General features: G+C 44.0%; 1 protein-coding gene across 1 annotated transcript in view; it reads left to right on the top strand.

Moving 5' to 3' along the window:
- The window catches only part of LOC111954320 (neurexin-3b-like), a 457,756-nt gene that overhangs the window by 71,050 nt on the left and 360,957 nt on the right, over positions 1 to 25,749 (top strand). Inside the window, exons 4-5 of the mRNA XM_070435771.1 lie at positions 10,396 to 10,413; positions 23,366 to 23,369. Of these exons, the coding sequence (XP_070291872.1) occupies positions 10,396 to 10,413; positions 23,366 to 23,369 (22 nt within the window). The remainder of the gene's footprint in view (positions 1 to 10,395; positions 10,414 to 23,365; positions 23,370 to 25,749) is intronic.

A 25,749-nucleotide genomic window follows, 5' to 3' on the forward strand; every position in this document is an offset into this window, starting at 1 on the left:
GCCATCAAGACCCCCCCCCCCTCCCCTCCCCCTCCCCACATCTCCACCCTCTCTGAGCACTTACAGACTGGCTAAATCTCTGCTAATCACCAGCACTTGTAGAAATATGGCTAACCGAAGTTCTGAATGACCTATACTGTTCCCTCTGTGCAGTGAAAGTCTTGGAACAGAAGCTAACGTATGTACTGTACTTAATGAACTTAATAGATCGTAAATTGAACCGGGGGCGATTCCATAAAAAGACCCAACGCCTCAGAACGAACCTGACCTCAATGTCTTATTCACAAGACACGCGTACACACAGGCTTGCTTGCCTCTTTCTGTTGTCCTCTTCGGGAAGTTGAAAATGAAGAGGGCTGTGAAAGAGAGACAAGTCAACCTCCGTGCCCTGGCTAATACCACAGCAGCAGAAGTAGCCACAATCTCCAACATCGGTTCAAATACTGTTGATACCATTTCAAAATACTTTAGCTGGCTTGGTTGAGCTTGCTGTACAATAGCACCATAGAATTACCTCGCCAAGTGCAACACCGTCTGGCTCTCCAGGCAGCTCAATCAATTGCTAAAAGTGTTTGAATGAAAACAATACTACTTGAACCCAGGTTTGTATCCACGTACACAGTACATGAGGCCGTTCACAGCAGTGATCACAGTCTATTGGGTCTGTGAGAAAGGACTTATTGTGCCTGTTTGTGGCATTACCCTTGAGACTGTTGAAAGGCACATAGTCTGAGGCTCTAGTCTGGGTCTGTCTGTGTCCCTCATCGGTCTGAGCCTACCTTTTAGACCGACTTCTGTTCATTCACATCAAGCTGCTTTCTATGCGTTGTTGACTGTATTCTCTATGGCGTCTGTTGGGACTGTATTCTCTATGGCGTCTGGTGACTGTATTCTCTATGTGTCTGTGGGACTTTTCTCTATGCGTTGGTTGGACTGTATTCTCTATGCGCTGGTTGACTTATTCTCTAATGGCGTCTGTTGGGACTGTATTCTCTATGGCGTCTGTGGGACTGTATTCTCTAGGCGTCTGGTTGGGACTGTATTTCTCTATGACTGGGATATTCTCTATCGTCTGTTGGGACTGTATTCTCTATGGCGTCTGTACTGTATTCATTCTTTGACTGATTCTCTATGGCGTCTGTTGGGACTTCTCTACGGCGTCTGGTTGGGACTGTATTCTCTATGGCGTCTGTTTACTGTTTCTTACGTCTGTTGGACTATTCTCTGTGTCTGGTTGGGACTGTATTCTCTACGGCGTCTGGTTGGGATTCTCTACGGGCTGTTGACTGTATTCTCACGCTCTGGTTGGACTGTATCTTCTACGCGTCTGGTTGGACTGTATTCATTACGGGTCTGTGCGTATTCTCTACGGGTCTGGTTGGACTGTATCTCTACGGCGTCTGGTTGGGACGTATTCTCTACGCGTCTGGTTGGACGTATTCTCTATGGTCTGGTTGGGACGTATTCTCTTCGCTCTTTGGACTCTCTAGGCGTCTGTTGGGACTGTATCTCTGCTGGTCTGGTTGGGACTGTCATTCTCTATGGCGTCTTGTGTTGGGACTGTATTCTCTATGCGTCTGGTTGGGACGTATTCTCTAGCGTCTGGTTGGACTGTATTCTCTAGGCGTCTGGTGGACTATCCTACTGGTCTGGTTGGACTGTTCTCTATGTCTTTTGCGGATCTCAATTGCTGTTGACGTATTCTTATGGTCTGGTTGGACTGTATTCTCTGGTCTGTTGGGACTGTATTCTCTATGTCTGGTTGGACTGTATCTCTATGGCGTCTGTGACATTCTCGTTGTTGACTGTATTCTCTATGGTCTGGTTGGGACGTATCTCTACGGCGTCTGGTTGGACTGTATTCTCTATGTTCTGTTGAGTATTCTCTATGCGTCTGGTTGGGACGTATTCTCTACGGGCAGTCTGGTTGGACTGTATTCTTATGTGTCTGTTGACGTATCTCTACGGCGTCTGGTTGGACTGATCTCTACGGCTCTGTGGACTGTACTCTATCGTCTGGTTGGGACTGTATTTCTACGTCTGGTGGGATCATGGTTTGGGACTGTATTCTCTATGGCGTCTGTGTTGGGACTGTATTCTCTATGGCGTCTGTGGGACTGTTCTCTAATGGCGTGTCTGTTGGACTGTATTCTCTTAGCGTCTTTGGGACAGTACTCTCTATGGTGTTGTTGGGACTGATTCTCTACGGCGTCTGTTGGATGGAATTTTTCCTGTTTTTCTTCTGCGGGTCATGGTTGGACGTATCTCTATGGTCTGTTGGACAGTTTCTCTCGTGTCTGGTTGGGACATGTATTCTCTCGGTGTCTTTTCTCCGTGTCTGTGGACGTATTCTCTCGGTGCTGGTGTGACTTATTCGCTACGGTGTCTGGTTGTGACGTATTCTCTGCGGTGTCTGGTTGGACTGTATTCTCTACGGGTCTGTTTGACGATATTCTCTACGGTCTGGTTGGGACTGAATTCTCGAGGTGGTTGGACGAGATTCTCTACGGTGTCTGGTTGGACTGAATTCTCTATGTGACGTTGGACTGAACTCTATACTGTTGGACGATTCTCTAGATGCTGTTGGGACTGAATTCCTATGAGTTGGACTAGTATTCTCTATGGACTGGTTGGGACTGAATTCTCTACGGTGTCTGGTTGGGACTATTCTCTATTGACTTGACTGTCATGGTCTGTGGACTGCATCTCATGTTGGATTAATTCTCTATGTGTCTGGTTTGACTGTAATTCTCTACGGTCTGGTTGGGACTGATTCTCTATGTGTGGTTGGACTAATTCTCTACGGTGTATCGTGCTGTTGGGACTGAATTCTCTATGTGCTGTTGGGACTGAATTCTCTTGTGTCTGGTTGGACGTATTCTCTATGGTCGTCTGGTTGGGACGATATTCTCTACGGTCTGGTTGGGACTGACTTATTGTCTGTTGGACTGTATTCTCTATGCTGTGACTGTGTCTGGTTGGGACTGTATTCTCTATGTGTCTGGTTGGGACTGTATTCTCTACGGTGACTGGTTGGGACTGAATTCTCTATGTGTCTGGTTGGGACTGTATTCTCTATGGCGTCTGGTTGGGACTGTATTCTCTACGGTGTCTGGTTGGGACTGAATTCTCTATGGCGTCTGGTTGGGACAGTATTCTCTACGGTGTCTGGTTGGGACTGTATTCTCTACGGTGTCTGGTTGGGACTGAATTCTCTATGGTGTCTGGTTGGGACTGAATTCTCTACGGTGTCTGGTTGGGACTGTATTGTCACTAAACTGCCTGATTCAATGAGCCTTTTGGCTCCATAGGGAGCCATGTTCTCTCTCTTTCTCTGATACTTTTCATCATCATCAATCATTTTCCCCATCCCTCTCTCTAGCCTTCCCCTCCAGGGGTGTGATGAGGATGTTTCTCCAGTGGTCTGTCCGTGACACTGTTACTGTTGCTGTTATGTCTGTCTCCTCAGAAAGAACATGATGAGTGCTGTTGTGTCTGAATGGCACTCTTTTCTAACTTCCCAGACACTACACCATATACAAAGAGAAGATTCTTGAATGATTCTTGGCTGATGGTATAGAGCAAATGATGACTAAATCTGTCTCAAAGTGCTTTGATTGATGTTCCCTTGCTAGATTGTTGAAAGGGGATTATAGAGATGCCATTTTGGCTCTGTTGTGGTTTCATTGTGGCTCTGCAGCAAGGCTATTATAGTTTTGTGATTTTATATTTGTTTTTATTCTTATAAGCTTTTCCATTTTTAGCTCCGGTTAGTTTTCAGGACGGATTTGCTAGTTTAAGTTTGCAAAAAATATTTCCATTTAGTTTTTATGTAATTTAGTTTCAGTTTTAGTGTTAGTGTTAGGGAAAGAAAGCACGCGTGGGCCAAGCTAGGAGATATTTGTACAGTTTTTTTGGAGTGTTTTCAACTGGGGGGCAGTAATACATAAGGTGATTGGCCAGGTCATAGGTAAGGTTAGCTTTAAATTAGGTCAATAGGTCAATCTCAATGTGACTTGGATTTAAAAGGAATAGCGCCGAGACTGGTGAAAAAGAAATGGTGTAAGGAAACTCTCTCACCCATGTTTACACCAATCCAGTGCTTTTTAACTTTAGTAGTACATGAGAGAAGAATCAAGTTGGCTACCTAGACATTTTTTTCCCTGTTAGCAAATGATAGCTAGTGATAGTGATCAAAGATGATCTATATACTGACAAGATACTGAACTAACCGCTCTAACAATGGGAATAAATGCCCGCAAAGGCAGGTGGGAGAAGGCGGGGACATTCTAGCCAATGAGAGGGCAGATACATGTGTGAACAACAGCCACAACTTTGATATAAAATCAATTTTTAGCCGGAATGCCACGTGCATCCACTTATATCAGTACATTCGTAACAACCTAAACATTAAGAAATGTCGACGTTAGCTCTGCTTTGGTGCTCCTCTCCTCTCCCTGCTGCGTATGTTCTTCATTGGTGTGGAAGTGAGTTAGCCCTGGGAGGTCTGACAGCAGTCCTCCACATGGGGCCTCAACCCCTCGTCCATCTGGAGCCAGACCAGACCACTACTCACCACACGCAACCCAACCAGCCCTGTGATTTACACTGGTCCAGAACTCACCACACACAACTACACTGACGCTAGATTCATCTCATCCTCCCAGGGGTAAACTAACTGGACATCCTTGGGGCGGCAGGTAGCCTAGTGGTTAGAACGTTGGGCCAGTAACCGAAAGGTTGGTGGATCGAGTGCCCGAGCTGTCAAGATAAAAATCTGTTGGTCTGCCCCTGAACAAGGCAGTTAAACAACTGTTCCTAGGATGTCATTGTAAATAAGAATTTGTTCTTAACTGACTTGCCTAGTTAAATACAAACACATTTAAAAAATGACACTGGTGCAGAACTCACCACACACAACCCAACCAGCCCTGTGAATTTCACTAGTCCAGAACTCACCACACACAACCCAACCAGGTCTGTGATTTTCACTGGTCCAGAACTCACCACACGCAACCCAACCAGCCCTGTGATTTTCACTGGTCCAGAACTCACCACACCCAACCAGGCCTGTGATTTTCACTGGTCCAGAACTCACCACACTGATGCTGGATTCATCTCATCCCCCCAGGGGAAAACTAACTGGACATCCTTATACTGTCCTGTGTGTGTGTGGAGAGAGACATTGTGTGTGTGTGCGTGTGAGAAAGATAGTTTATGTTTGTGTGTGTGTGCTGCTTTAGAACATTATGAGTTGTCAATCACATTATTACATTCATAGCTCAGGGCCTGTTCTTTTACAAGTTGGTGTCTGGGGTTGAACGAGTTCTCAGTGCTTTCCTTTGCTCTTAAAGGTGCTCCCGTTCCCACTCAGCTAGAAGAGCTAGAGTTAGCCCTCTGGTGTTTGTTCTGCTGCTGGTGGAGGGAGAGTAGGAGAGAGAAAGGCATGGATGGAGATAGAGATAGAGGGAGGGAAGGGGTTCTGAGAGGTAGAGAGAGAAGCTGTTCAGTTATTTATATTTCTTATTCGTTTTCCAGCATACGTTTTCCCGAGAGTAGGATATAGAGAAGGAGAGATTACTCAGCGAAGGAGGGAGTGAGAGAGCGAGAGGTCCTTGTCGTGTTCTTGGAATGGACGTCATCAGCACTTCATTAATAAAGGAGCCTGATCACTCGCTCCCTCTCTCTGACACTCGTCCACTCACCCCTTTCATTTATAAGTGTAATTTGTATTTGTATTTATTATGGATCCCCATTAGTTCCTGCTAAGGCAGCAGCTACTCTTCCTGGGGTCCAGCAAAATTAAGGCAGTTATTCAACAATTTAAAAAAACATTACAATACATTTCAGAACAGATTTCACAACACATTAAGTCTGTGCCTTCAGGCCACTACTCTACTACCACATATCTACAACACAAAATTAATGTCTATGTGTGTATAGTCCGTATGTTATCATGTGTGTGTGTGTAAGTATGTGTCTTTGCCTGTGTGTGTGTCTCTTCACAGTCCCCGCTGTTCCATAAGGTGTATTTTTATCTGTTTTTTAAATCAGATTTTACTGCTTGCAGGAGTTACTTGATGTGGAATAGAGTTCCATGTAGACATGGCTCTATGTAGTACTGTGCACCTCCCAAACTCTGTTCTGGACTTGGTGACTGTGAAGAGACCTCTTGTGGCATGTCTTGTGAGGTATGCATGGGTGTCCGAACTGTGTGCTAGTAGCTTAAACAGACAGCTCGGTGCTTTCAACATGTCAATATCTCTCACAAATACAAGAAGTGATGAATTCAATCTCTCCTATACTTTGAGCCTGGAGAGACATGCATATTGGTATTGTTAACTCTCTGTGTACATTTAAGGCCAGCTGTGCTGCCCTGTTCTGGGCCAATTTTAATATTTTTGGCGTCTGACCACACGACTGGACAGTCCAGGTACGACAAAACTAGAGCTTGTAGGACCTGTCTTGTTGATAGCATTGTTAAGATGGAAGAGCAGCACTTTATTATGGACCGACTTCTCCCCATCTTAGCTACTGTTGCATCAATATGTTTTGACCATGATAGTTTACAATCCAGGTTTTATCCAAGCAGTTTAGTCTCCTCAACTTGCTCAATTTCCACATTATTCATTACAATATTTAGTTGAGGTTTAGGGTTTAGTGAATGATTTGTCCCAAATACAATGCTTTTAGTTTTTGAAATATTTAGGACTGACTTATTTCTTGCCAGCCATTCTGTGTTCCTGTGGTAGCTGATGTGTATAGTGTTGAGTCATCAGCATACATAGACACACAGGCTTTGCTAAGAGCCAGTGGCAGGTCATTAGTAAAGATTGAAAAAAGTAAAGGGGCCTATACAGCTGCCCTGGGGAATGCCTGACTACTTGGTTTATGTTGGAGAGGCCTCCATTAATACATTAAAGAAAACCCTCTGTGTTCTGTTAGACAGGTAACTCTCGATCCACAGTATAGCAGGGGGTGTAAAGCCATAACACAAATGTTTTTCCAGCAGCAGATTATGATCGATAATCATAAAACAATTTCTCTCAGCCAATCATCAGTCATTTGTGTAAGTGCCATACATGTTGAATGCCCTTCCCTATAGGCATGCTGAAAATGTGTTGTTAATTTGTTTTACTGTGAAATAGCATTGTATCTGGCCAAACACTATTCTTTTTTAAAAGTTTCCTAAGGGGTTTGTAACAGGCGGATTGGTCGGCTGCCAGTAAAGGGTGCTTTGCTATTCTTGGGTAATGACTTTTGCTTCCCTCCAGGCCTGAGGGCACACACTTTCCTGTAGGCTTAGATTGAAGAGATGGCCAATAGGAGTGGCAATATCGTCTCCTATCATCCTCACTAATTTTCCATCCAAGTTGTCAGACCTAGGTGGCTTGTCATTGTTGATAGACAACAATAATTTTTCACCTCTTCCACACTCACTTTACGGAATTCGAAATGACAATGCTCGTCTTTCATAATTTGGTCAGTAATGCATGGATGTGTAGGTTCAGTATGTTTTGATTGCATGTCATGCCTAAATTAGCTAATCTTGCCAATTAACAAATTATTGGAGTAGTTGTGTTTTGTGATGAGTGAGCCATCTGATTCAATGAATGATGCAGACAGCTTTGCCTTTTTGCCCGTCATTTCATTTAAGTTGCTCCAAAGCTTTTCACTATAATTTTTTATATAATTTATCTTCATTTCATAGTAGAGTTTAGTCACATGACTTCTCAATTTACAGTACGTTTACCAATCGGCTGTGCATCCAGACTTATTTGCCATTCTTTTTGCCTCATCCCTCTTTACCATAACATTTTTAAGTTCCTCATCAATCCACTGGGATTTAACAGTTTTTACAGTCATTTTCTTAATGGGCGCATGCTTATTAGTAAGTGGAAGAATGCAGCTTCTGGTTTCTCCTCATTACACACCACAGACCAGCAAATATTATTCAACATACGAATCCCTACAACACTTCTTGTATGACCTCTTATACACTATATTAGGCCCAGCCCTTGGAACTTTAGTTTTCCTAGATATGGCTACTATGATCACTACATGGATTTGAATAGTGCTTTAGAGCAGATGTCTGCAGCGTTAGTAAAGATGTGATCAATACATGTGGTTGATTTCATTCCTGTGCTGTTTAGAAATATCCGTGTAGGTTGACTGATAACCTGAACCAGGTTGCAGGCACTGGTTACAGTTTGAAGCTTGTTCTTGAGTGGGCAGCTTGATGAAAGTTGATATCACATCTGTTGATATCACATACATTATCAAGCATTTCACACGTCATCCAGATACTGACTCTTAGCACTTGGTGGTCTATAGCAGCTTCCCACCAGAATGGGCTTTAGGTGAGGCAGGTGAACCTGTAGCCATAATACTTCAACAGCATTAGATCCCCTCTAAGCTTTACAGGAATATGACTCTGAACATGAATGGAAACACCTCTACTTTTGGCATTCCTGTCTCTTCAGAAGATGTTGAAAACATGTATTGTTACCACTGTATGAATGTTATATGTTACTGGCAAGTTATCGATGTCATTAACCTTGTTTCTTAGGCTACGTATGTTATTGTGCCCTATTTTTTGCAGTTTCTGCGATTCTTGATTGTTTTTATTGCTTTACTGAGAGGCTTATCAGAGGTAGACATGACAGTGATATTTATGTTTGAGCTGATAGTGCAGGGTGAGCCTTCTCACAGTGGACTTCCTACTAGGGCAAACGGCCTCAGTGCTAACAGTATAACTCAGGTTCATAGGAGCATGATTACTGCTGACAATAGCTGTAGTACTGACAGAGGCATTCAGGGGAGATAGATGCACATACATTAGATTACTTACATTATGACTGCCAACACCCCTGGTACAATGTACATTTGCAGTAGCACTACGACAACTCAGCGACACAATGGTGGGGATTATCTGAGCAGGGCTTGGGTCACTGATAAGTCATTCCTGTAGAGATGATTCCTGTAGAGCATCTTCTGTTTCCAAAAGGTGTCAAAGTTATCTATAAAAGTTTTGCCAACAGAGCTACAGTTGTCTTTTAGCCAACTGTGTAATGCCAGTAGCCTGCTGAATCTTTCACAGCAAGCCCAGCAAGCACAGTGATGGTACCGGGCCTAAAATAATTGGCCGCTTTTTGGAATCTTTCAGAGCTTTAAAATCAATTTTTATCAGTTCCGAGCTAGCCCTCCTAATGTCGTTTGACCTCACATGGACTACGGCAGTGCCAGCCCCCGGCAAAAGTTGTAGAACGGTAGGAAGCAGCCTTTTAATGTCCTGTACTCGTGATCCAGGATAGTACAGGTTTTTTTTCCCTGGGAACCGAGATGTTTCTCACCAAAGAGACTATAGCTGGTTAAATGGTTGAGGAGGTCTGGCCTTTCTTTCGCCTCGAGTGATTTAGAAGACCCCTCAAGGATCGTTGGGAGGTGGGGCCCGATGGACCCGAGCCAGCCATAGAATCCATTGTGGCTGATGAAGGGGCCGGAGTCTCAGACACCTTCACGGTCTGATGACCAGAAGTTCTGAAGATCTGAATCTGCGGTAGAAGCCACCAGAGAGGGAGACAGAACAGAGGACTAAGGCGCAGGTACCTTCGGATCCGATCTCGAAGCGATAGCCCCCAGGGAAGGCGCCAGAACCTCTGGATCCAGGCCGGCGAAGCCGTTTGAAATCTGTATCCGGTCCCATTGCCAAGGAGGCCCCTATTGCCAAATGCTGCTGCTTTCGACTTCCACGGCGAAAGAGGTGCCTCCATGGCTGGTTGGTAGGATCAAGAATAGGAACATCTACTAAGTAATTTAGATGCAACCTACTAACTCCATTCTCCAGGGAAAGGAGAGACCCCTTCGGGGAGGGATCCCTGCAGGGCACTGACCAGTCGACTGAGGAGAGACGACACAGTGGCGACACTCCCACCAGGCTAGACTGGCATCCGCTACTGGAGTAGAAGAGACAGAGAAAGTAGGCGGGAGTGGATTCCCCAGTAGCTTGTGTAAGTTCACTACTTGTTTGCTAAGAGCAGCCCCTTTGCCCCTGTAGTCCTCTGCAAGCAAACAGTTGTTACATTGAAAGTCCGGACGGTCCACATTGTCCCGGAATAGAGCAAAATAAACACAGCTCCTGCAGCATTGAAAACGTTCGTTAGTAACCTCCATCTGAGACTACAGGCTAGCTAGCGAGACAGAGAGAGAGAGAGAGGGGCAGACATTCAGCTCTCCATCCTAATAACCCAGCAAGCCAATGAGACGGAGAGGATAATGTTATTGACTTTACAGGCACACAGTGTGAGTGTGTGTGCGCATTTATGTGTGTGTGCGCGACTATGTGAGACTACTCATCTACGTGACGGTGCATATGTATGCATGCAAATCAGTTAGTAAGATCCCTTCCTTCAGGTCTAGTTTAGGCAGACATGTGGCAGCAGTTCTGTTTCTTTACCTCTCTAAGAGTGTGTGTGTGTTTCCCTCTGTAATAACATATCTCATACAGTCATTCAGAGTGGTTAAAGGATTTAAAGCTCACATCATGTAATTGTGTCTCAGTAGAGAACAGATCATTTCCTGTAACTGCACACAGATGGAGTTAGAGATTAGTAGTGGTAGTAATTGTGTACAGGTAGGACCTCACTGAGGAATAATAAATATCATTCAATATCATTAAGCTGAAAGACTATAAAAACAACTTTCCTAAATGCAGGATTTGGGAGCAGGGCTGGAAATCACAGGGATTGATAGTTAGCTGTTGTTACGACTTACGATGTAAACAAGCTCAGAGTAGACAAGTCACATGTCCCATAACAGAAAGGACGTGAACGAGATTGCGTGATGGAGGGAAAGTGACTGCAGAGTGGCACATGTCCCTGTATCTGTACAGTCCACTACTGTATATCTAGTGATGCTGTGTGTAGGACTCTCCGGTCTAATTTTAGAATGTCTGGCCGGAGGGCTGAGCTGAGGAACACAAAACGAGAGAGAGGAGGAAGGGAGGAGAGAGAGGAGGAGGAGGAGAGGAGGAGAACACAGGACCCTGCTGAGCCCCATAGCACGCACCGCCCTTTAGAAGAGATTGCACACAGAAGAGAAGGGTAAATAGAGATGAGAGAGAGAGAGAGAGAGAGAAGCACACCAAGCTATTGTAGCCCGCCCCTGGCGTCAGCGTCTTGGCCACATGAGCAGGGTGTGTGTGTGTGTCTGTGTGTGTGTGTGTGTGTGTGTGTGTGTGTGTGTGTGTGTGTGTGTGTGTGTGTGTGTGTGTGTGTGTGTGTGTGTGTGTGACAGCCCTCCAGTCTGCCTGCCCATCACACGTATGCCACCATAGCCTTCCTCCTAGGAGATAACTGGGGGAGATAACTGGGGGAGTACCCACTAATGTGTGTGTGTGTCTGTCTGTGTGTGTATATGCGTTTGCGTGCGTGTGTAGAATAATACCTTGGAGTAATGATTGTATACATTTATCAGCAAACTGTTCAATCAACCATGAGGTTAAATGAGAAAAAAGAACTATTGGAGGGAGTGATACGTTTAAAAAAAACTCTTATCTCTTCCACTGGCATCCTCAGTCGATACCCCCCCCGCCCCACACATTGTTTTGGCCACAGGCTATAGCTGGTTCCAGCTGGATTTAAAGCCACAATGTTTCTCAAAAACCTCAGGAGAGTATTCCCGACCAGATTTTCTCTCCATCCCTCCCTCTCCCCTTTCCTTCTCTTTCTCTATCCCTCTTTTTCTTGCTCTCCCTCCTCCCTCTCTCCTGCTGTCCTTGGTTTAACCATAAATAATTGTTTTACTTTAATAGACAACCACCATTTATCCAAGCCAAATTCAGTTGTTTATTTTTATTTAGTGATCCACATTAACACTGTTATAAAATATCTACTATACAGTATATACAACATTTATCTTACAACATTAAAATAGTATGGGGACCACAGGAGGTTGGTGGCACCTTAATTGGGGAGGACGGGCTCGTGGTAATGGCTGGAGCGGAATCAGGAGAATGATTTCAAATGCATAGATGTCATTCCATTTCAGCCATTATTATGAGCCGTCCTCCCCTCAGCAGCCTCCTGTGATGCGGACCTATACCGTATTAACTCTAAATAATCCTCATATACAGTATGTGTTATATACTTACCTCTACCAGAGAGAGAGAGAGAGAGAGAGCGAGAGCGAGAGCGAGAGCGAGAGAGAGAGAGAGAGAGAGAGAGAGAGAGAGGAGTGTAGGAGTGAGTCCATGTATCTCAGTATTTAAAGTGGAACTGACAGCGTTTGAACTAATTTGCATATATGAAACAAACAGACAACCATAATAACAGCCAAAAATATCAAATTCCCAGTTTATGCAATCAAAACCAACCTTATAAGAGGTTTTGAAATTAGTTTCTATTTGACTCAACATTCCATGACACAGAGTAAGGCATATTTGGCAGGATAGATGGATGCAGTACAATGCATGATTAATATAATTAACCAATACATGTCTCGTTAGTCCAGTAAATATTGCTATGAGGTTGTAAATCACAGCTGGCCTGGTATGTTGTTTGTTGCCTCCAGCCATTCGGCTTAGAGTTCCAATTAATATTTTGGACAAAAACGGACGAATGACAATACATTCAAACTAGCAATGATCACAAGTCAGTCATAACGTGGCTAACAGGCTAGCTTATCTTCTTATGGCTGAGATCCCGTTAACGGGATCGACTTGACAACAGCCAGTGAAAGTGCAGGGCGCCAAATTCAAACAACAAAAATCTCATAATTAAAATTCCTCAAACATACAAGTATTTTACACCATTTTAAAGATGAACTTGTTCTTAATCCAGCCACAGTGTCCGATTTCAAAAAGGCTTTACGACAAAAGCACACCAAACGATTATGTTAGGTCAGCACCTAGTCACAGAAAAACACAGCCATTTTTCCAGCCAAAGAAAGGAGTCACAAAAAGCAGAAATAGAGATCAAATTAATCACTAACCTTTGATGATCTTCATCAGATGACACTCATAAGACTTCATGTTACACAATACATGTATGTTTTGTTCGATAAAGTTCATATTTATATCCAAAAATCTTAGTTTACATTGGTGCGTTATGTTCAGTAATGTTTTGCCTCCAAAGCATCCGGTGATTTTGCAGAGAGCCACATCAATTTACAGAAATACTCATAATAAACATTGATAAAAGATACAAGTGTTTTACATGGAACTTTAGATAAACTTCTCGTTAATGTAAGCGCTGTGTCAGATTTCAAAAAAACTTTGCGGAAAAAGCACATCGTGATATAATCTGAGTACAAAGCTCAGAGCCCAAACAAGCCATACAGATATCTGCCATGTTGTGGAGTCAACAGAAGTCAGAAATAGTATTATAAATATTCACTTACCTTTGATGATCTTCATCAGAATGCACTCCCAGGAATCCCAGTTACACAATAAATGTTTGTTTTGTTCGATAACGTCCATAATTTATGTCCAATATCCTCCTTTTTGCTTCGCGTTTAGATTCAAAATCCAAATTGATGACGCGGAGGTCAGACGAAAAGTCAAAAATTCCATTACAGTTCGTAGAAACATGTCAAACGATGTATAGAATCATCTTTAGGATGTTTTTAAGATAAATCTTCAATAATGTTTCAACCGAGAATTTCCTTTGTCTTCAGAAATGCAATGGAACGCAAGCTACCTATCACGGAACCAGCATGGTCAGCTCGTGGCTCTCTGGCAGACCTGTGACTCAATCCCCTCTCATTCGCCCCCACTTCACAGTTGAAGCCTCAAACAAGGTCTTAAAGACTGTTGAATCTAGTGGAAGCCTTAGGTAGTGCTATGACCCTATTTTCCACTGTATCTTGGATAAGCAAAGAGTTGAAAAACATACAAACCTCAGATTTCCCACTTCTGTTGGATTTTTCCCCAGGTTTTTTGCCTGCCATATTGAGTTCTGTTTAACTCACAGACATCATTCAAACAGTTTTAGAAACTTCAGAGTGTTTTCTACAAATATACTAATAATATGCATATCCTACATCTGGGCCTGAGTAGCAGGCAGTTTACTCTGGGCACGCTTTTCATCCGGACGTAAAATACTGCCCCCTACCCTAGAAGAAGGTTAACAACTATTAGTTTTGGCAAGTCGGTTTAGAAATCTACTTGTGGCATGACACAAGTCCATTTTTCCAACAATTATTTACAGACAGATTATTCACTTATAATTAACTGATCACAATCCAGTGGATCAGAAGTTTACATACATTAAGTTGACTGCCTTTAAACAGCTTGGAAATTCCAGAAAATGATGTCATGGCTTTAGAAGCTTCTGATAGGCTAATTGACATAATTTGAGTCATTGGAGGGTGTACCTGTGGATGTATACAGGCCCTACTTCAAACTCAGTGCCTCTTTGGCTTGACATCATGGGAAAATCTAAGAAATCAGCCAAGACCTCAGAAAAAAATGGAGACCGTCCCACAAGTCGGTGGTGTCAGTCTTGGGCACAATGTCCAAACGGCCGAAGGACCACGTTCATGTTTGACAAGCCAAAGTACCAAAGTATAAACACCATGGGACCACGCCACCGTCAGGAAGCCGCCAGGAAGGAGCACACGGTCCCTTAGAGATTGACGTTACTTTGGTGCGAAAAGGCAAATCAATCCCAAACAACCAGCAAAGGACCTTGTGAAGATGCTGGAGGAAACAGGTTACAAACTATCTATATTCACAGTAAACGAGTCCTATAGTCGACAAACTGAAAGGCTGCTCAGCATGGAAGAAGCCACTGCTCCAAAACTGCCATAAAAAAGCGAGACTACATTTTTCAAATGAAACTGGGACAAGATTGTACTCTTTGGAGAAATGTCCTCTGTCTCGATGGCAACACAAAAATAGAAACTGTTTCTCGGCCATAAGACCATCGTTAATGTTTGGAAGGAAAAAGGCGGGTGCTTGCAAGCCAAAGAAACACCATCCCAAACTGCTTGAAGCCAGCGTGGGGTGGCAGCATCATGTTGTGTGGTGCTTTGTGCAGGAGGACTTGGTGCGCTTCACAAAATAGATGGCATCATGAGGGAGGAAAAATATGTGGATCTATTGAAGCAACATCACAAGACATCAGTCAGGAAGTAAAGCTTGTCTCAAATGGGTCTTCCAAATGGACAATGATCCCAAGCAAACTTCCAAAATGTGAAAAAAATGGAGTGGCCATCACAAAGCCCTGACCTCAATCCCATAGAAAATTTGGGGGCAGAACGTAAAAAGTGTGTGCGAGCAAGGAGGCCTAGAAACCTGACTCAGTTACAGCAGCTCTGTCAGTAGGAATGGCCAAAATTCACCCAACTTTTGTGGGAAGCTTGTGAAGGCTACCTGAAACGTTTGACTCAAGTTAAACAATTTAAGCAGGCAATGCTTCCAAATACCTCACGTTAGCTGGCTAGTTCTGGAGGATGTCATGTCATTGGGACAAGTGGTGAGTGGCCACTTCCCCCCCCCCCCCCCATATCGTTTTTCTGTGGCTACAGCTCGAGATTCAGGTGTCATTTGCATAGTTAGCTATGCTGAACTTGAAACAATGTTATCCACAGTTAGCATATCTCTTAGTTGCCAATCCAATGTATTTGACATTGATCAAATTGCCGGGGAGGCAGGCAAGTTCCCATTCAGTTATAAAAACGTGGGTTGGGACAAGCACGCATTGGCAAGCAAGCTGCAGAAGGGTGAGCAGGCTCTTATTCCCCTTCAGTTATCACTGCGATTTTGACGGCCATCTACAAGACAGAAAATGTTTGAGATGGTTTATCTATTGTTCTCTAGTTCGATTTTAGCTCATCTTGCTCTGGATAACAATAGTTGTTGATCTTGTTGTTGTTGATGTGCGTAACTTAGGGAGAGAGACTCTACCTTTTCATGGTTCTTTGATCAACAGGACTGTAAAGTTCTCAAATGGACTCCTGTGGTATTTACATATTTGCAGAAATCTATTAAGGTGTATTTTGAGGTATTTGGCAAATGCCAAAAAAAGGCCCGTGTGACAAACGGCTTATTTGCATATAGGCCTAATGTATTCATGTTGCGGCCTCCCGAGTGGCGCAGTGGTCTAAGGCACTGCATCGCCTTAGTAGAGGGTTTGGCCGGGGTGCTTTACTTGGCTCTAGTGACTCCTTGTGGTGGGCTGGGCTCCTGCAGGCTGACTTCGGTCGTCAATTGAACGGTGTTTCCTGCGGCACATTGGTGCAGCTGGCCTCTGGGTTAAGCGAGCGCGTGTTTGGTGGGTCATATTTCGGAGGACGCATGACTCAACCTTCCCCTCTCCCGAGCTCGTTGGGGAGTTGCAGCGATGAGACAAGATTGTAATCACAAAATTGGGGGTAAAACACTTTATAAAATATTTATTATTGCTAAAACGCCGTCAGTTCCATTTTCAAACAGTATCTAGTTCAGTGGTATTCAAACTTTTTCAGGATGGACCCCGTTTTTACCACCAGAATTTCTGGGGACACATTTTTTTCATAAGAATTACATCAACAAATAACCTTAAATTCATTACATTTTCATCGCTTATGAAAATGGAAACAAACCAATGAATACATTTACTCAATAAAGTAAAAAATGTCTAATTATCTTTCTCAATTTAAAAAAAATATTGTCCCATACAATAATCTGTACTCTTTTGTTCTTAAAATGTTTTAATTAAATAGTAATTGGCGAGCTTGCTGCAGTTCCCCAACGACCCCGACTTTGAATACCACTGATCTAACGGATGGAAGATTCTGCACAACTTCCTTGCAGGCAGATGAATGCCAGGCTACAGAACATATTCCCCATTGGTAACTGCTCTACAGACCTCCATTTCAAAACTACTCTTGACATGATTGGCTAGTGAGTAAGATCAGAGGTCACATATAACAGTGCAGCCAGACATGATGTATGATGGATGTCAGTGAGAGTGTCAGTGCTGTGACTTTAACCTCCCCCTCCCTCTCCCTCTATCCATCCCTCCCTCTCCCCTTCCTCCCTCTCACCAAAATATTTATTTCATCCACCCTTCACAGTGCTGACTGTCTATGACTGTTGGACTTTAACCACGTATCCTCCCTGTGTGCTTTTGAAAGTCGCGGCGTCTCACACACACACGCCACCAGTGAGTAGAGGGGTCTGCGTCCCAAAAATGGCACCCTATTCCCTAGCTAGTGCACTACTTTTGACCAGAGCCCTATGAAGAGTAGTCCATTACGTAGGGAATAAGGCACCATTTGGGACACAGCCTGGGTTAATGTCCCAGCGTCACACCAGCACCAGTGACTAGGTTGTAGGTTAGAGACTATACATGTACAGTGCTAATGTGGTTCAAGTGAAATAAAGAGAATGGTTCCTTTCCACTGACTGTCTGTCACCTCAGCGTCACTCTCTAGGGGTTGACGACTCAAATCGCATTTATGATGAGAAATATATAATTAAATAAGTGTACAGTATTATGTGAAAAGGACCTTGCAAATATAATCCGATTGATTGATTGATTGAGGTGAAGTTAATGACATAGGGGTCCCGGTGGTTTCCATAGAGATATGGAACGGCAGCGTCTTGACAGAGAGGGATATGGTGTGATGTGGTTAGATATTGGTGGTGTGTGAGCGTGCCTGCCTTCCTGCTGCCTAGGTGCAAGCGTGTGTGTTTCTATGTGTGTGTGTTCTGACAGGGGAGATAATGACCAATAAGGCTCCGGGGAGGCTGGCCTGTCACGCTCCAGGGGGCTCTGCCTATAGCCTCTACACGCACACCGTGAAACTACACACACACACTGAGACACACACACACCGAGGAATACACACAGGAGAAACAGAGCAATAGAAATATCAAGAAATACACATGCAGACATTTCAAATCAAGACCGTAGCCTTGTGAATTCCATATAGAAACTGTCACTGTACAGCATACTGTATGTACTGTAAATAGTAAGTTAATTGAGAGAAAATTAATGAGAGTGACAGCAGTTTGTCCTTCACACATGATGTGAGACTTACTTGACAGTGATCCTTCTTGCTCAGTCATACAGTACATTCCCATCTCTCAACTACACATAGTTGTTTTAATGGGTACTTCAGAGTACCATTCAGAAATCTTCTTAGAATCAAATGCGTTTACCAGACTAAAGTATTTAAACAGCTGCAGTTTGAATAATTATTCTTTAGTTTTTAGATTTCTTTGCCATTTCAACGTGGGAATGATCTCCACGTTCTCTGTTCTTGTCCTCTGGTAAAGTCGTAGTTTAAACCACTTCACACACCAGCGTCACCAGGCATGTTTTGGTCTTAGGAATTCAACCGTTTGCAACCTTAGCTTACACCAGGGTTTGCGTGGTCTGGTGTGAATTTTGTCAGGAGTGGGTTTTATACACTTCTGAGAAAAGTGCGGTCCATGACGCCGACGTAATGTCTATGCTCACGTCGGTGTGGCCATTGATTTGGTTAACTTTATAAGAAAATCCATATTTTCTCATTTAGAAGGTTAACATCACATTACATCTTTTCAAATAGTTTCATGTTTAATCACATACGTTTCACAATATTTAGATGTAAACCTGGCAGCTGGGAAATGTACACTTTAAGAGATACAGTAATGTGTGTTTCCTGTCCTTCATGAGATCACCAAATGAAACACACTCGTCATGACTGTCCCTTAAGTGTCCAAGGACCACTCCACGGACCAGCTCATGCTATAGACAGAAGCTACATGGCAGACCAATCTGAACTCATCTCTCGACATGTCCAGCCCATTCGTTATCTCAGCCAATCATGGCTAGCGGGAAGGTTCCTGCCTTTTTCCGTGGCTAAACAAACTAGGCATGTAATTTAACAATTTTACTTGTATTTACAGATGGTATATACGTTGATTATTAAGGCACATGAAAGTTCACATCCCAGAAGGCATTTCTGCTTAAAAACGCAATTTGATTTAAAAAAAAGTAGAAGTTCAAATGGCTCTCCTGTGAAGTAGAGACGCGCGACATACGCCTAGTTTCCTGAAACTAGTCACATATGGTCTAATATGGTCATACATTTGGCATGAGGTTAGGAAGTGCCGCTCAGTTTATCTCGTTTTCTGGGCGGTGTGCACAAAGCCTGTTTTTTCTTGAGAGCCAGGTCTTCCTACGGCAGTTTCTCTCAATACCAAGGCTATGCTTACTAAGTCTGTACACAGTCAAAGCTTTTCTTAATTTTGGGTCAGCCACAGTGGTCAGCTATTCTGCCACTGTATACTCTCTGTTTAGGGCCAAATAGCATTCCAGTTTGCTCTGTTTTTTGGTAAATTATGTTGCTGTCCTGGGGCTCTGTGGAGTCTGTGTTTGTGAACAGAGCCCCAGGACCAGCTTGCTTAGAGGACTCTTCTCTAGTTTAATCTCTCTGTAGGTGATGGGTTAATTATGGAAGATTTAGGAATCACTTACTATTAGGTGGTTCCAGTCTTTTCTTTTAGGTGGGTCCAGTCTTTTCTGGATTTTGATCATTTGTGGGTATCTGTCTAGTTCTGCTCTGCATGCATTCTTTGATGTTTTACATTGTACACAGAGGATGTTGTTGCAGAATTCTGCATGCAGGAGTCTCAATTTGGTGTTTGTCACATTTTGTGAATTCTTGGTTGGTAAGCGGACCCCCAGACCTCACAACCATAAAGGGCAATGTCTTCTACAGAATAACTGATTCAAGTATTTTTTGCAAGATCCTAATTGGGATGTCAAATTTTATGTTCCTTTTGATGGCATAGAAGGCCATTCTTGCCTTTTCTCTCAGATATTTCACAGCTTTGTGGAAGTTACCTGTGGTGTTGGTGTAGGTATAGTAGGTATAGTTTTTTTGTGTGCACTAGGGGAACATTGTTGAGATGAAATTTGTATTTGTGGTCATTGTAATTTGACCTTTTTTGTAACACCATTATTTTTGTCTTACTGAGATTTACTGTCAGGGCCCAGGTCTGACAGAATCTGTACAGAAGATCTAGGTGCTGCTGTAGGCCCTCCTTGGTTTTCAACAGAAGCACCAGATCATCAATAAACAGTGGACATTTGATTTCAGATTCTAGTAGAGTGAGGCCGGGTGCTGCAGACTGTTCTAGTGCCCTCGCCAATTTGTTGATATATATGTTGAAGATGGTGGGGCTTAAGCTGCATCCCTGTCTCACCCCACGGCCCTGTGGAAATAAATGTGTTTTTTGCCAATTTTAACTGCACACTTGTTGTTTGTGTACATGGATTTTATAAGGTCGTATGTTTATCCACCAATGCTGCTTTTAATCAATTTGTATAGCAGACCCTCATGTCAAATTGAGTCAAAAGCTTTTTTGGAATCAACAAAGCATGAGAAGACTTTGCCTTTGTTTTAGTTTGTTTGTTTGTAAATTAGGGTGTGCAGGGTGAATACGTGGTCTATTGTACGGTCATTTGGTGAAAGCCAATTTGACATTTTCTCGGTACATTGTTTTCTCTGAGGAAATGTACTAGTCTGCGATTATTGATAATGCAATGGATTTTCCCAAGGTTGCTGTTGATGCATATCCCACGGTAGTTAATGGGGTCAAATTTGTCTCCACTTTTGTGGATTGGGGTGATAAGTTCTTGGTTCCAAATATTGGGTAAAATGCCAGAGCTGTGGATGATGTTAAAGAGTTTAAGTATAGCCAATTGGAATGTGTAGTCTGTATCTCATTTAGGATACCATTGTCATAGTTGTGTCTAGGGGGGCATATTTGGGAAGGAATACTGTCACCTCCAGGTAGGTGTTTTGTCATCCTGTGTGATGAGAGTGTCAAGTTCTTGTCCAGTTGTGACACTTACGTTGCCACTGAGTTGTACATGTCCCTGGGCCTGGAAATGGTTGACCTCCCCCTCTAGGATGGAGAAGCTATCATCGTTAAAATATGGGGATTCTATTGGGGGGTATTACAATAGATATAGGTATCACACACATGTTTCTCTGCTGAGATCATTTCCTTATTAACTCCTACCCAGATGTAAAATGTTCCAGTTTTGACTAATTTAATAGAGTGGGTTGGGTCTGCTCTATACCAAATTAGCATACTCCCTGAGTGTCTTCCCTGTTTCACACCTGGTAGTTTGGTGGATGGGACTACCAGCTCTCTGTAACCTAGAGGGCAACCAGTGGGTCCGTCTCCTCTCTACCATGTCTCTTGTAGGATGACAATGTCTGTATTTCCAATTTCTTTGATTCGCTTTAGGCTAAAGGCAGATGACCTCAGATATTGTATATTCCAGGATGAGATAGTAAAAACGTTGTGTTCCATAGGGTCTAGTGTTGTTTTCATGTGGTTCAGACCCAGACCATTCCAGTAGGTGTGAACAGAGCATGTTGAGCATCTGATACATACCTTTTAGGTTGCAGGATGGGGCTTGGGCGTGTGTATTAGTGGGGGTTGGGCCTGTTGCTTTGCTCATGGTCTGGGCATACGTGCGACTGTCATGTTGAGGTCTTTGCTGCAGGGGCGGTTGGCATGGGGAGGGGGCAGAAGGGGCATAGGTCTGATCTAGGGTCGGGGGGGATGGGCTGATGATGCTGTGCTCTGGGTGTAGGTTCTCTTGGTGCAGGTCCTTCAAGAGGGGATCTTGCAGGTCTGGGAGTGTGTCTCGCTGGTCTGGGTGGGATGTGCGTTGTTTAGTTGCTCCTGTGTGAGGTGCTGTGGCTGCGGTTCAGGGTGACATCCTTCGGGTTCCTGGCAAAAGTTGTGTTTGCTGCCTTGTAAAGGTGAACCTGGTCGTAAAGGCTGTTCAAGTCCGGGGTGGAGTGGTGGGCCAGGTAGACATTAGGTTTTGAGGCACAGTCCTGGGAAATTCTTGTATTCACCCGCTGTATGGTGGCAGGGTGAAAGTATTTTCTTGGTAGAAGAGTGGAGATAACCACTTGTGCCTTTGGGAAGGTGGAAGAAGCTTTTTCAATCACTCCCTTGAGTCAATGAGGAGTACAATCTCTGGCTTTTATGTGTCCTCGGTGGATGTGTGAGAGTTGTCAGGAGGGCTATCGGGCTAGCTGACTGGGGCTGTTAGGAGTGGGTGGGGTCTGTTGGGTTGGTGTGTTCTGTGTTGTCTGTCCCATTGTGGTGTTGAGGTTGTGGTCCGGGTCGGAGGTGGGCTGTTCTGCTGGATTCTCTGGGGTAGTATCCTGGAGCCGGATTCACAAAACCTTCTTAGGAAGACATTTCTTCTTAACTGCCATTTTATATTTAACTAGAGCCTTAAGAAGAAAGTTAAGCAAAGTTGCTGTTCCTCAATAAAGTTATTGGCAATGTTCTTCATATTTTTCCTATGTTTCTTGCTAAAAAAAAAGTTAAGAAGAAATGGGATTCTTAAAAAGAATGTATAATTTCTTCTTGGAAATGTACTTAGCGAATTGATACTTTTGCAACCATGAATGTTTTCTTGCGCCACTGCCAGACACACTTGGCTACTGGACATTTAAATACATCAAGAAAACTCATTAAACGCGCATTATCTACCTAGCTAGTAAATAACAACATATTACAATATTCTAGAAGTGTTACATAGCTAGCATTAGCTCGTCAATTTGCAAAGAAGAACTTGGCTAACGTTAACATCGTTAGCTATGTTGGCTATAATTTCATTACGTGTTAGCTAGCTACCTACTGACCGCCACCATCTCTCCTGTTATGGACAACACCTTCCTCTCCAGCTGGTCCATATGAATGGTCTCTCAGCTCCCTTTTTCTTAGCAGCTGACTTGATATCGGATGACATTTTTTTACGGCGGCGTCACTGTTCCTAGCCATACTCGGCCTCTCTCACCGATCCTCTCTTTTTGGTCTCTGCATTGACCCCGCAGTTATCGAGTCTCCCCAACAGCAACCGTTTCCTGGCTGTTATTTCCTCCACCATCACTTCAAGCTCCTGTGAGTAACTTCAGGCTATAATGTGAGAAAAATAACGTTTGTTTTTGTGCATAAAGGGTTTGCGAACCAACTCAAAAAAGATGTTCTTGAGACATAAAGCAGATAAATGTAATTAAATGGAAATATCAACACTTATTTATAGTGGACCAAATCCTAACATCCCTGTCACATAGGCTTATTTATTGGTTTCAAACACGCCACTAATGTCAGTGCCACATAAGATATTTGCGAAGTTCTTAGGAAAGATATTTACGAAGTTCCTAGGAAAACTATGATTTCCTAAGAACGTTTTGAGGAAATGCACTTACGAACTATTATATGAACGTCATATAATTTTCCTTAAGAAACTTCTTACGTTTTTTTCTGATGTTGTGTTTTGTGAATCTCGCCCCTGCTCTCTGTCACGCCTCAGCTTTCTTACCTCCTCCTTCAGTGCTGTTAGCTGAGCCATGTTCCTCTCCCTCCTCCTTCAGTGCTGTTAGCTGAGCCATGTTCCTCTCCCTCCTCCTTCAGTGCTGTTAGCTGAGCCATGTTCCTCTCTCTCCTCCTTCAGTACTGTTAGCTGAGCCATGTTCCTAAGGGTTAGCTGAGCATGTCCTCTCCCTCCTCCTTCAGTCTTAGCTGAAGCAATGTTTCTCTCCCTCCTCCTTCAGTACTGTTAGGCTGAGCCATGTGTCCTCTCACCCTCCTCCTTTCAGTCTGTAGCTGAGCATGTTCCTCTCCTCCTCCTTCAGTACTGTTAGCTGAGCCCATGTTCCTCTCTCCTCCTCTTCAGTTTACTGTTAGCTGAGCATGTTTCCTCTCCTCCTTCCTTCAGTACTGTTAGCTGAGCCATGTTCCTCTCTCTCCTTCCTTTCAGTACTGTTAGCTGAGCCATGTTCTCTCTCTCCTCCTTCAGTACTATGAGCTGAGGCCATGTTCCTCTCTCTCCTCCTTCAGTACTGTTAGCTGGGCCATGTTTCCTCTCTCTCCTCCTTCAGTACTGTTAGCTGAGCCATGTTCTCTCCCTCCTCCTTCAGTACTGTTAGCTGGGCCATGTTTCTTTCTCTCCTCTTCAGTGCTGTTAGCTGAGCCATGTTCCTCTCTCTCCCCCTTCAGTACTGTTAGCTGATCCATGTTCCTCTCTCTCCTCCTTCAGTACTGTTAGCTGACCATGTTCCTCTCTCTCCTCCTTCAGTACTGTTAGCTGATCCATGTTCCTCTCTCTCCTCCTTCAGTGCTGTTAGCTGGGCCATGTTCCTCTCCCTCCTCCTTCAGTGCTGTTAGCTGAGCCATGTTCCTCTCTCTCCTCCTTCAGTACTGTTAGCTGGGCCATGTTCCTCTCTCTCCTCCTTCAGTACAGTTAGCTGAGCCATGTTCCTCTCTCTCCTCCTTCATTACTGTTAGCTGAGCCATGTCCTCTCCTCCTCCTCCTTCAGTGCTGTTAGCTGAGCCATGTTCCTCTCCTCTCCTTTCAGTACTGTTCATGAGCCATGTTCCTCTCCTCTCCCCTTCAGTGCTGTTAGCTGAGCCATGTTCTCTCCCTCCTCCTTCAGTACTGTTAGCTGAGCCATGTTCCTCTCCCTCCTCCTTCAGTACTGTTAGCTGAGCCATGTTCCTCTCCCTCCTCCTTCAGTACTGTTAGCCTGAGCCATGTTTCCCTCCCTCCTCCTGTCTGTTAGCTGAGCATGGTTCCTCCCTCTCCTCTTCAGTACTGTTAGCTGAGCCATGTTCCTCTCTCTCCTCCTTCAGTCTGTTAGCTGAGCCATGTTCCCTCCTCTCCTCCTTCAGTACTTTAGCTGAGCCATGTTCCTCTCTCTCCTCTTCAGTACTGTTTAGCTGATCCATGTTCCTCTCTCTCCTCCTTCAGTACTGTTAGCTGAGCCATGTTCCTCTCCCTCCTCCTTCAGTACTGTTAGCTGGGCCATGTTCTTTCTCTCTCCTTCAGTGCTGTTAGCTGAGCCATGTTCCTCTCTCTCCCCCTTCAGTACTGTTAGCTGATCCATGTTCCTCTCTCTCCTTCCTTCAGTACTGTTAGCTGACCATGTTCCTCTCTCTCTCTCTTCAGTACTGTTAGCTGTCCATGTTCTCTCTCTCCTCCTTCAGTGCTGTTAGCTGAGCCATGTTCCTCTCCCTCCTCCTTCAGTGCTGTTAGCTGAGCCATGTTCTCCTCTCCTCCTTTCAGTCTGTTAGCTGAGCATGTTCCTCTCCTCCTCCTTCAGTATGTTAGCTGAGCATGTTCCTCTCTCGCTCCTCTTCAGTACTTGTTAGCTGAGCCATGTTCCTCTCTCTCCTCCTTCAGTACTGTTAGCTGAGCCATGTTCCTCTCTCTCCTCCTTCAGTGCTGTTAGCTGAGCCATGTTCCTCTCTCTCTCCTTCAGTACTTTTAGCTGAGCCATGTTCCTCTCTCTCCTTTCTCAGTACTGTTAGCTGGACTGTTTCCTCTCTCATTCTAGAAGTTGCAGCCAGCTCTCTCAGAACAGCCGTCTCTCCTGCCACCTTGTTTGGAGTGCTGCTTGTTTTGTTGGGTGTTGTGGAGTGTTGTTCTCTTCTCCTCCTCTCTCCTCTTTTTCATCCTCTTTCAAATCCCTGCTATCCCTGCCAGTGCTGTTCTAACCCTTTTGTTGATTATCTGAAGATAGTGTAAAAGGTGATCCAGAGGTGTCCTGATCCTTCCTCCATCTTTCCCTCATCCTTTATTCAAACCCTCCAGCTTATAAACATTGGCCCGCCACCATCATTGCTAATTGGTCCTGCATAAGTAAGCCTTAGGAAATCAGCCTCTTTCTACTACTCTAATCTCCCCGCCCTCCCCCCCCCCCCCGTACATCGTTTCTCTCCCTCAACGCTTC

The sequence above is a fragment of the Salvelinus sp. IW2-2015 genome, linkage group LG28 (genome assembly GCF_002910315.2).
Source record: "Salvelinus sp. IW2-2015 linkage group LG28, ASM291031v2, whole genome shotgun sequence".
Lineage (NCBI taxonomy): Eukaryota > Metazoa > Chordata > Actinopteri > Salmoniformes > Salmonidae > Salvelinus > Salvelinus sp. IW2-2015.